The sequence below is a fragment of the Coenobita brevimanus genome, chromosome 23 (genome assembly GCF_032717465.1).
Source record: "Coenobita brevimanus isolate Jiangsu-jjx chromosome 23, ASM3271746v2, whole genome shotgun sequence".
NCBI lineage: Eukaryota > Metazoa > Arthropoda > Malacostraca > Decapoda > Coenobitidae > Coenobita > Coenobita brevimanus.
The window spans coordinates 55365219-55377631 of NC_136976.1; the positions used below are offsets into that span (position 1 = coordinate 55365219).

The window sequence follows — 12413 nt, forward strand, 5'->3', positions numbered from 1 at the left end:
GTGTTTAAGTTGATTTGAAAACTGTTTTTAGACTTAATGTATTTTAGCCATAGGTGGGGTGAACATTGTCATTTTGGGGTTCAGTTTACAAAGCTTGATTTGTTTTCACACATGTATCTGACAATTTTCAGAGTTTATTTGTTGGTTTTTGTGAGTTATTTACAGATGTTAGGCTCAGGTCAGCTTCTTTTATGGCTGTTAGGCCATTTAAATTGACTTTAAATTTGTTTTTCGGCTCATCTGGGTAGGTTTTGGACTTGGTTGGGGGGGAAACCCAAGGCTAAAAAAAACTCATCCCCATTACATGTTAAGTCTACCCTGATATATTATGATTACCCTCATACCGATGGGTTTTTACCTAACCAACTACATCACTAAACTGGGATATACCTGTACAGTATACTCTAATTAACTTTTATGCCAAATGATGTTCCTAAAGGTTGTATGTTTACCAAACTGAATGTTCGCTATGATCAGGAAGGGCTCAACAATTTTCACTAGGGTCAAAAAGGGGACTCTGAGAAAATTATTGGATTTCATCATACCAGCTAGCCATATAACATGGGTTCTGATGGTACCAAATGCACAGTTCAATTTGCACAATATAATTCAGTAATAAATTGGCCACTAAAAGGGAGGGGTTATTGTACTGACCAGTCATTAATTTATAAAACACGATGTATTAAGTTTAAATATCTGCCAGAAGCAGTATCAGAAACCCTTATCTTACTTCAAAGATATTATTAGAATGAACCAAGTGTTTGCTGCTTGACCTGTTGTATAGTAGACCCTCGCTCTAACAAACCCTAATAGACTGGATATCAGATTTAACGAACACTACGAAGGCCACCGACCTTCTGTCTGTTATAAAGAACATGTCCGTTAAATGGGGCACAACGTGGCGCAATACATGTGTCTATCCTTTTTACTCCAACCTGGCCTGAAATTGCCCTCTCCCCATCGTGACTGCCAAGTTGTCGCTGTCGTTATTTGTGTAGAAGGACAAAAGTTTGCATCTTCAGAGTGCTGATGCTCCCTGTCTTACTTTATGGCTGTGAAACATGGACACTAAACAGCGACCTGAAAAGCAAACAGACTCCACTAGTACTATGTGTCTTCACAGGATCATAGGATATTGCTGGTACAACCAGGTGCGTAATGGGAGATTACTCCGTGAGACTGAATCAAGGCAGACATAATACTTAAACGCCAACTCCAGCAATATGGGCACACGGCCCGCTTTCCTGAGGTTGATCCTGCTCACAGGGTGATCTCTGTATGAATTAACCCAGGGTGGTGGAGACCAAGGGGAAGGCCATGTAACTCATGGCTGGAGCAGGTCAATCACTCCTGTCAGGAGATACTGTACTTAGATGGGGAAGAGTCGCTACCTGGAGGGTCGCACAGAGGGACTCACATGGGTGGAGTCAGGGGGTGAGCGAGGCTATGCACCCCACGGAGTCTACCCCTTCTTGATGATGATGATAACAGACTATAGTAATGCTGTACTAGTCATGGAAAACTGCAATGACAAGGATGTTGAATAAGCTGCAAAAGGGTAAAACTATGGGCCAAGTTAATGTAAAATGGGCATAGTTTTCATTTTCAGTATTAGAATATGCTATCATACTCATTTATTTTCAAACAAGTGCTTGAAATTCCACCTCATGGGGATACAAACAGACTATCAGCTTTATCAGATCAGGCTTCCTGCCCAATTCGTCCATTACAGCATGGGTCTACTGTGTTGCATGTTGCTACTGGGAACAAATGTTCCCAGAATAATACATAAATATGTCATTAAGCAGACAATGAAATCAGTGGAAGATTTAGCACAAGATATTAACATTAGAGTATAAAAACTAGATTACTGGTATTACAGTAAAGCCTCACTATAATGGACTACTTGGGGCCCATGCCATTCTGTAAAAAGCAAAATTCCAATAAAAGCGACATCCGGACTTCCCCCTGCTAACCAGGACTTTTTCCGATATATCAAACATTAGTCCAGATCGCACCAACAGTTTTTTAACTGTTTTCACTACCACTGCAGTACTATAGTGTACTATACATTCACTACAATAATCAAATGGTATAATATAAACATATAGGCTAATAATACTGTACTGTACACTGATAAATATGTCTTTTATTTACCTTATTGTGGTGAACATAGCTGAAGTGGTCAGGCAGTCTAGACAGCTTCTCGCTTTATCGGACTTTTTCTGATAAACAAGAATTTAATCTGGTAGCTCCTCGATTCCCATAAAAGTGAATTCCAGTCTATTGAAGTCCATTATATCGAGGTTTTACTGTACTACTATTTACAGTTAAAGCAACATTGTTTTTTTTCCTTTTCAGAATATAGTTTAAGTCATATTCTGCAAACCATTTGGATTATGTGTCTTCACCAAGGCTTCTAAATGATACTGAGAAGATTAGATCCAACAAGCAAAATGAGACTGCATGATGAGCATATCAGAACTTATATTGTTAATTTCAAAACACTGCCTTGTATAAACATAACCAAGACAAATGAAATGACACTGACACTGCAATAAATTTCAAGAACAGGTACAATCTCAATGATTTCTCATAATACACCTACATTCTACATCAAGCACTCCATTTTTCCTCCTTCCTAGAGATTCTGTTCTGCTTACCCACACTTTCACGCACCACCACCTGGCAGATGACACACAAACTCTGTTCAGATCATGTCATCATCACCACACGAACAGACTCCAAGCTAGAGCAATCACACATCACTTGCACAAACTACGAGAAAGCATATAGGACAAAATTCAATGATGAAACAGAACATCACTTATGCTAGTGTTGTAACAAATTTGATTTGCTGAACTGATATATGGCTGATTTTTGCATTTCAGCCAATACTGAACTGATACCAATTTTTCTGAAAACATCCATATATCAGATATGAATGAATAAAATATTTATATGCCTGTTCTTTCAAATTTTGTTCACTGTCAGGCCTGGTTCTGCATGAAATATTGTTCTAATCATGGCAATGTTTTGCAGCCTAATGAGCAGTCTTACTGAAAACCACTAAAGTGCCACAAGAATAAGGAAGGAAGGAAAGAAGGGAGGAAGGAAGGAAGGGAGGGAGGGAGGGAGGGAATATCTGTTTTTAATTAACTACTTCACCAAAATTATGCCTTTTCATATTTCATTCCTATTGTCTCTAAATAAATTCCTTCAGCTTAATAAACCTTTTAAACCAAAACGGTTTGGTACAGCCATCATTAACCCCTTCACTATGATAAGGGAGGGTCTCAAGCTTGTTAGCCCCTTCACTAAGATAGGGGAGGGTCTCAAGCTTGTTAACCCCCTTCACTATGATGGGGGAGGGTCTCAAGCTTGTTAGCCTCTTCACCATGATGGGGAAGAGTCTCAAACTTGATAACCCCTTCATTATGATGGGAGAGGGTCTCAAGCTTGTTAACCCCTTCACTATGATGATGGGGGAGGGTCTCAAGCTTGTTAACCCCTTCACTATGATGGGGGAGGGTCTCAAGCTTGTTAACCCCTTCACTATGATGGGGGAGGGTCTCAAGCTTGTTAACCCCTTCACTATGATGGGGGAGGGTCTCAAGCTTGTTAATCCCTTCACTATGATGGGGGAGGGTCTCAAGCTTGTTAACTCCTTCACTATGATGGAGGTGGGTCTCAAGCTTGTTAGCCCCTTCACTATGATAGGGGAGGGTCTCAAGCTTAACAAAATAGCTTCTTGTTGGCTACAATAAAATTAAAGACATCATCAGGCTAAAGAGTAAGGGGGAAAGGTAATTCTGCTGCAGTCCAAGTAAGGCGTGTGCTAAGACATGGTAGTGTAACATACCAATCTCTGGGAAACCAACATATCTGAGCTGATAAGGAAGATCTGTCCGGTCCACAGCACGTCGCACCCTCAGCATTACCCCCTGACCAGCAGGCCCAGGTGTGGCAGGGGCTGTGGTACAAAATAAGTGTACTTTAAAACCAAACACACAATTGGATGTAACTCTATACCAGACAATAATTTATCTATATCTATCTATCTCTCTGTCTGTCTGTTTGCTGCCTGACTATCATTTATCTATCTATTTATATATATATATAAATACATACAGTAAAAGTCCTCTCATCTGGCCACCAATAATCCAAAAATCCCAATACTCCGAATCTGTCGAGGCAAAATTTTTCTCATTTTTCTGGTCTTTTTCTGAATTTTTCTGGGCTTTAACTAAGGATTTATCTGGCCTGGACTTGCTCTTGGCCTTGGATGTACCTGCCGCAATTATTCATCTACAGTTCTATGCATTTCTGGCGAGTAAAACAATAACCCATATCATTTTGTGTTTATTTATTGTTCATGTACACTCACGATCACTAATTTCTGCTCAGGGATGCCTCCTTCATACCCCTATATATGCAGGGAAGACAGGAGTGGGGGACGAAACTAGCTCCATCCGCCTCTACCCCAGCTCACTACCCTCCCCCGTACCCCTACCCCACCAAACCCCCACTCGTCATTCTTAACTGGCAGTTACATCTCAAGCTAACCTCATACTTTACTACTCTCATAGTCACATTACTAATCCATCCATCCATCCATCACCCAATCCTACATTGCCCCATGAGGAGCGTAGGAGCCCAGGGCAAGGCAAGATGGTCCTGACATTGAAGATGAGAGTGACCAGCCTCACTCAGCCCTGAGTGGCATTACATGTGCAAACAAACCCAACCACCCCTCGGATATAAACCTTCACCGGCTCAATCCGATTGGAGCACCCTAATTACCCACTACACCACCAGGTGCCAAAATCTGGTTATATGGTTACCACCCAGCACAGTAAATGGTTTCCTGGTGTACAGGAAACCATTTGGCGTGTCACTCACTGTAGAGTCACCCACAGGCAGAACAAAGAGGAAAGAATGAAGGAAAGAAAGACAGAGGAGGGAGCATAAAGTCACTTGTAGGCAGAAGGACAAGGAAAGAATGATGGAAAGAAAGACAGAAGAGGATGGAAGGAAAGAAGGATGGAGGAGAGGAAAGGGCAGACACCTGAGAGCAGCAATACATCAAGTGAGTGGATGGTAAGTGTCCCCACCTACCACATTACTAATACACAAACAAAACACTAGGATATGTAAAAAATATATAATATAACGATGAACACGCTGCAGCAAGAAATTAGTCCATTATAACGTTGACAGTAAGACAAAAATGTTAACAACGGCCATCCGAAGCCTCATGTGTTGGGTGCTTGCGTGCGTGCGTGTCTGTGCCTATGCGTTTGGGTGTGTCTATGTCTGTAATTCACCGGGTCGGTCAGGTTGTGATCATCAGCAATTTACCCTCCCAAAAGAGAGCTGAGAGCTCATATAGTCCGATCTAAGGGCAAAGCCTTGACCTTCACACACGCACACACCCATCCTCTTGCTCAAGGAGGACAGTGACCACCTGCTTCATCAGTGAAACTTTTTGCATCCCGAGCAAGGCACGAACCCCTGTTTTAGCGGATGCTACACGAGAGCACTACCACTGAGCCAGCAAGCGGTGCGTGCATGTGTGTGTGTATTTACCTATTTGTATTTACCTATTTGTAGTATACAGGAATTGAGCAATGCTCGTGTTGTCCTGTCTCCATATCCACATTTATCAAGTCTACCTTTACACACAGGAATGTTTTTCTCATGCACCACCTCTTTGTCTAAGTCGTTCCAAATATTTAAGTATTTACCTAATATACCTAATTGTGATATACACGGACTGTACTATGCTCGTGGGTTTCCGACGCTGTTTCTCAGTAAGACAAATTTAGCTTTAAACTCGTTTAAATTTTCAGACTGGACGATCTCTTTGTCCAGGCTATTCCATTAGTCTATACTTCTGTAACGAAAGCTATATTTCTTGATATCCTTAAAGCAGCTTGACTTTTTCAATTTCATTCCGTGTCCTCTTGTTGCTCTCTTATCCCATACAAACAGATCTTCTTTGTCAATTTTATCTACTCCCACCATGGTCCTGAACACTGCAATCATGTCTCCCCTCTTTCTCCTTTCCTCTAAGGAAGGCAAATCCAGCTTTTCCAGTCTCTCTCTGTATGACAGGTCTGCCAGACTGGAGACCATTTTGGTTGCTGTTCTATGTATTCTCTCAATCTTGTTTATATCTTTCTTTTTGTGTGGGGACCACACTACCACTGCATATTCTAACCTGGGGCGGATCATGGCCACTATCAATTTTTTCATCAACTCCTCATCCATATAACGAAATGCTACTCTTATGTTAGTCAAAAGTTAATAATTCTCTCCAACTATCTTGTTAATATGCTTTTCTGGTGACAAACTATCTTGGACCAGCACTCCCAAATCTTTCTCTTCTCTCCTCTTTGTGATTAATTCATTACCCAACAAATAATTCAGTGATGGCCTCCTGGTACTTTTACCCATTTCCAATATTTTCCATTTCTTTACATTAAATTTCATTTCCCACGTCCGGCTCCAATCGTGTATCCTATCCAAATCCTCCTGCAGTATTTTACAATCCTCCTCAACCTCTACCTTCCTCAAGATCTTTACATCATCAGCAAACAGACTTGCATAACTATTCACTCCATCTACCATATCATTTACGTAAATCAGGATTGTGTGTGTGTATGCGCCAACGCAAGATCGTGCTAGAAGAGTGAGAGAAGAGTTCTGGACAAATGTGGAAGTGTGCATGGAAAAGTTTGGAAGGAATGAGAGAGTGTTTTTGATTGGTGATATGAATGGTAAAGTTGGGAATGTGAAGGTAGATGGAATAGTTGGTGAGTGGGGTGTGCCTGCTGAGATAGATGAGAATGGGAATGCGTTAGTGGACATTTGTGCTGGGAGGGGGTTGGTGATAGCCAATACCCACTTCAGGCATAAAATGATCCACAGGTATACATGGCGAGTGATGAGAAGGGTGGGTGGTGAACTGAATGAAAGGAAGGCAATGATTGATTATGTGTGTGTGGATGAAATGATGCGAAGATGTGTAAAGGATGCAAGAGTGTATAGAGGTTGGGGGAGTGGACTTTCTGACCACTACTTGGTGGTGGCCAGAATTAGAATGCAAGTAAGATGGAGGAATAGAAGAAGGGAAAGACGAGAGGAAGGAGTAGTTGCAAGGAGAGTGGAAAGGTTACAAGAGGATGAGAAAAAGGCAGAGTATAAGAGAGAAGTGGAGGAACGATTGGGCAAATATGAATTGGAGCAGATGGGAGATGTGGAAGGTGTGTGTAAGATATTTACAGAAGAAATATGTGCAGCATGTGATGTGGTGTGTGGAAGGAAGAGAAGACGGAGGGAGGTGCAAGGAACAGCGTGGTGGACTGAAGAGGTGAAACAGGCTGTGGCACAAAAGAAGAAAGCATACAATGAATGGATGAGAAATAGGGGTGTGGAAGAAGTTGAGAGGCGGAAGAGAGAGTTATATGTGGAAAGAAAGAGAGGTGAAAAAGATTAGTAAGAGAGAGTAAGAAGAGAGTGGATGAGGAATTTGGAAGGAATTTCAGTGTAAAGTGGAGGGACTGTAAGAAAATGTTCTGGAGAGAAGTGAAAAGAGTAAGACAGGGTGGAAGTGAAGTTGGCAGGGGAGTGAAAGATAAAAATGGTAGATTACTAGTGGAGAAGGGAGAAAAAGTGAGCAGATGGAGAGAACACTTTAAGGAATTGTTGAACGTAGAGGATGGAAGTAATGCGAGTATAAGTGGCTGGGGAATGGCTGGGAGAAGGAGGGAGGTGAGAAGACAGGAAGAAATCAGTAGGATAGAAGTTGTGGAAGCAATGAAGAAAGTTAAAACGGTGAAAGCCCAAGGAATTGATGGAGTGTGTGGTGAAATGATGAAGCATGGGGGAGAGATAGTAGTAGAATGGATGTGAAAGATGTGCAGATTGGCCTGGGAGGAAGGTAGAGTCCCGGAGGATTGGAAGTCAGGTATAATTATTCCCTTGTACAAAGGAAAAGGGGAAAAAGAAGTGTGTGGTAATCATCGGGGCATTTGTCTTCTTAGTATAATAGGAAAAGTGTATGGTAGGATACTTATAGACAGAGTTAGAGAAAGAACAGAGAAATTAGTTGGAGAAGAACAGGGAGGCTTTAGGAAGGGAAGAGGTTGTGTAGATCAGATATTCATTCTTAGATCTTTAGTGGAAAAGTTTCTAGAGAAGGGAAAGAAGTTGTATGCGGCTTTCATGGATTTGGAGAAAGCATATGACAGGGTGGATAGACAAGGATTGTGGAAAGTGTTAAGAATATATGGAGTAGATGGGAAGTTGTTGAATGCTGTGAAGAGTATGTACGATGGTGCGAAGGCTGCAGTGCGTGTGGATGGTGAACTAAGTGAATTTTTCTCTTTGAAAGTTGGTTTGAAACAGGGATGTGTCATGTCTCCATGGTTGTTCAATCTGTACATGGATGGGGTAATAAAGAGGTACAAGGTAGGGTAGTGGATGTTGGAGTGGCCCTGGTGAGAGAGGATAGTGTTTGGAAACTCCCTGTACTGTTGTTTGCAGATGATACTGTGTTGTTGAGTGAAGACGAAGGGGAACTGCACGGCTTCGTGGATGAGTTTGAGAGAGTGTGTAAACGGAACCTAAGGTGAATGTAGGGAAGAGTAAAGTGATGGTCTTTGAGAGAGGTGAAGTTAGTGAATGTACAGCGAGGTTGGATGGTGAGGAATTGGAAAATGTGAGTACGTTTAAGTACTTGGGTAGTGTGATGAGTAAGGATGGAGGTTTGGAGGGTGAAGTGCTTGAAAGGGTACAGTAGGGAAGAAAGGTTGCTGGTTCTTTGAAAGCAGTGATAAGAAACAGGGAAGTGAGCATGGAAGTGAAAAAGTTACTACATGACAGTATTGTGATACCAACTCTAATGTACGGAAGTGAAGCTTGGACATTGTTGGAAGGACACAAGTCAAGAGTGAGAGCAGTGGAAATGAGTTATTTAAGAGGAGCCTGTGGAGTCACGTGGAGAGACAGGCTGACGAATGAGGATATAAAGGAGCGTTGTGGTGTGGATGTGGATGTGATAGGAAGTGTTATGAGGAACACACTGAGGTGGTTTGGCCATGTGGAGAGGATGGAGGTGAAAGGCTGACGGAGAGAGTGTATGTGAGTGAGGTGGAGGGAGGAAGAGGGAGGGGGAGGCCGAGGATGAGATGGAGGGATGGGGTGGAGAGGTATATGAGAGAGGGGGGTGTGAGTTGGGAGCAGGGCAGTGAAATGGCGGGGGACAGGGCGACTTGGAGGCGATTTGTTTGTGGCCACCCCAAACGGGATTGAGGCATCTGGCAATAGATAGATAGATAGATAGGAACATTACTGGCGCCAACACCAAGCCTTGAGGGACTCCACTTGTTACTTCCCTCCATCCAGACATCCTATCCTTTATTACTGTCCTCATTTGTCTGTCACTCAAAAAGTCTCTCATCCATTCCAGAAGTTTCCCCTTCAGTCCTCCTATATATTCTAGTTTCCACATTAGTCTCTTATGAGGTACCTTGTCAAAGGCCTTCTCTAAGTCTAAGTATACACAATCCACCCAACCATCTCTCTCCTGTACCACATCAATCGCTCCTGAGTAAAAGCTCAACAAGTTAGAAACACATGACCTTCCACTTCTGAATCCAAACTGACATTCAGCCAAAATATTCATCTCTTCCAGATATTTTATCCATCTGTCTTTCAGGATTCTCTCACACAATTTTGCGACCATGCTGGTTAGAGACTATCTATCTATCTATCTATTGCCAGACGCCTCAATCCCGTTTGGGGTGGCCACAAACAAATCGCCTCCAAGTCGCCCTGTCCCCCGCCATTTCACTCCCCTGCTCCCAACTCACACCCCCCTCTCTCATATACCTCTCCACCCCATCTCTCCATCTCATCCTCGGCCTCCCCCTCCCTCTTTCCCCCTCCACCTCACTCACATACACTCTCTTCGTCAGTCTTTCACCCTCCATCCTCTCCACATGGCCAAACCACCTCAGTGTGTTCCTCATAACACTTCCTATCACACCCACATCAACACCACAACGCTCCTTTATATCCTCATTCGTCAGCCTGTCTCTCCATGGTTAGAGACACTGGTCTATAATTCAGGGGTTCTTCCCTGTTTCCTCCCTTGTAAATTGGTACCACATTTGCCCTCTTCCATTCTTGTGGCACTTTCCCCTCTTCCAGTGAGCATACGATTAAACTGTGAATTTTATCCGCCAGTTGTTCTCTGCATTCCTTCAGTACCCAATTAGAAATTCCATCAGGTCCTGGGGCTTTCCTTACATCTTGAGTTTCCAGTAATTTATACACTTCCTTTACCTCCACTTTTATATCTTTTATCACCGGAACATTTCGAATCACTCCCTCCCTTTCCACAAGCTCCTTTTCTTTAGTGAAAACTGACTGGAAATGTTTGTTCATTATTTCTGCTTGCATTGCCGCATCCTTATAGACCTCTCCTTCTACTTTCAGTTTGGTGATTCCTTCCTTTTGTTTCAGTTTGCCATTAATATCTTTTATCACCGGAACATTTCGAATCACTCCCTCCCTTTCTACAAGCTCCTTTTCTTTAGTGAAAACTGACTGGAAATGATTGTTCATTATTTCTGCTTGCATTGCCACATCCTTATAGACCTCTCCTTCTACTTTCAGTTTGGTGATTCCTTCCTTTTGTTTCAGTTTGCCATTAACAAATCGATAAAACAGTTTGGGTTCATCCTTGCATTTGTCTATTATACCTTTTTCAAAATTCCTTTCTTCTTCTCTATGTATTTTTGTGTATTCATTTCTTGTTCTTTTATATTCTTCCTTTGTTCTGTTGTTACCTCTCTTTCTCCAATTGTTCCATGCCTTATCTCTCTCTTTTTTTGCTATCATACACCTTCTATTAAACCACTCCTTTTTCCTGTTTTCTTTCCCTCTTACTCTTCGTACAAATTTTTCCACTCCCAAATTACAGAGGTCTAGAAAGATATTCCACTTCCCCTGTATTTCTCTTGTTTCTCTGAATTTTCTCCAATCCGCATTTTCAAAAAAGTTTCTCAAGCCTGTAAAATTTGCTTTCCCAAAGTTGTATCTTTCCTGTCTATGAAGCTCGTCTCTTGGCTCGACGTTCCCTATTAACATCAGGAACTCAATGACCACATGATCACTTTTTCCTAAAGGACAGAGTTATTTCAATGATTCTATTACATCGGGTTCTTTGGTAAACAGTAAATCTAACCTTGCTGGTGTGTCCTCACCTCGAAACCATGTCTCTTCTTTGACCTACTGTGTGTGTGTGTGTGTGTGTGTGTGTGTGTGTGTGTGTGTGTGTGTGTGTGTGTGTGTGTGTGTGTGTGTGTGTGTGTGTGTGTGTGTGTGTGTGTGTGTGTGTGTGTGTGTGTGTGTGTGTGTATGTGTGTGTGTGTGTGTGTGTGTGTGTGTGTGTGTGTGTGTGTGTGTGTGTGTGTGTGTGTGTGTGTGTGTGTGTGTGTGTGTGTGTGTGTGTGTGTGTGTGTGTGTGTGTGTGTGTGTGTGTGTGTGTGTGTGTGTGTGTGTGTGTGTGTGTGTGTGTGTGTGTGTGTGTGTGTGTGTGTGTGTGTGTGTGTGTGTGTGTATGTGTGTGTGTGTGTGTGTGTGTGTGTGTGTGTGTGTGTGTGTGTGTGTGTGTGTGTGTGTGTGTGTGTGTGTGTGTGTGTGTGTGTGTGTGTGTGTGTGTGTGTGTGTGTGTGTGTGTGTGTGTGTGTGTGCATGCACAACACACATGTGTGCCTGAGTGTGACATGTGTGTAATGTGTGTCTGTGTGTGTACTGTGTGCACCCAACATCATAAAAATTGCATTAATGTTCTTGCTGTGACGTGTTGATAGTTATAATTATAGCCACTTTGTAATAGCGTATGATATATTATACCCTGGTATTCTATATCTATTAGTTGTGGGACCAAGAGTGTTAAGCATGAAATCAGCTTCAGATGTAACTGCCAGTTAAGAATGATAGGTGGGGTGGGGGATTCGGTAGGGGCATGGGGGAGGGTCGGGAGCTGGGGTACTGGCGGGTAGAGCTCGTTTCGTCCCCCCCTCCCCTCTTCCATGGGTATACAGGGGTAGGAAGGGGGCACCCCTGGGAAGAAATTAGTGAGTGAGTGAGTGATAAAAGTTTGGCACAAAGCCCAGGGAGGACCGATGTGGTCATGCAGTGCCTAATAACTAAAAAAGAAAAACTGAAATGAAAAGACAACACCATAAAATCTATAAGTTAAATGTCATAAAGTATGTCACAGTCTGATAAAAATTTCGCAACCTTGAAAATATCTGCAGATATACCCAAAATGTCGGAGACACTGTGGGTATCAAAACCCACAGTGCCCTGGAGAATATGAAAGTTTCTGCAGTGAA

The 12413-nt window shown here is 42.5% G+C and overlaps 1 protein-coding gene across 3 annotated transcripts in view; it reads right to left on the reverse strand.

Annotated features, from left to right (window-relative positions):
* MED18 (mediator complex subunit 18) overlaps positions 1-12413 on the reverse strand; it is a 43745-nt gene that overhangs the window by 14764 nt on the left and 16568 nt on the right. For all 3 annotated transcript variants that reach the window (XM_080267288.1, XM_080267287.1, XM_080267286.1), the window contains one exon: positions 3863-3973. In XM_080267288.1, the coding sequence (XP_080123414.1) occupies positions 3863-3973 (111 nt within the window). The remainder of the gene's footprint in view (positions 1-3862; positions 3974-12413) is intronic.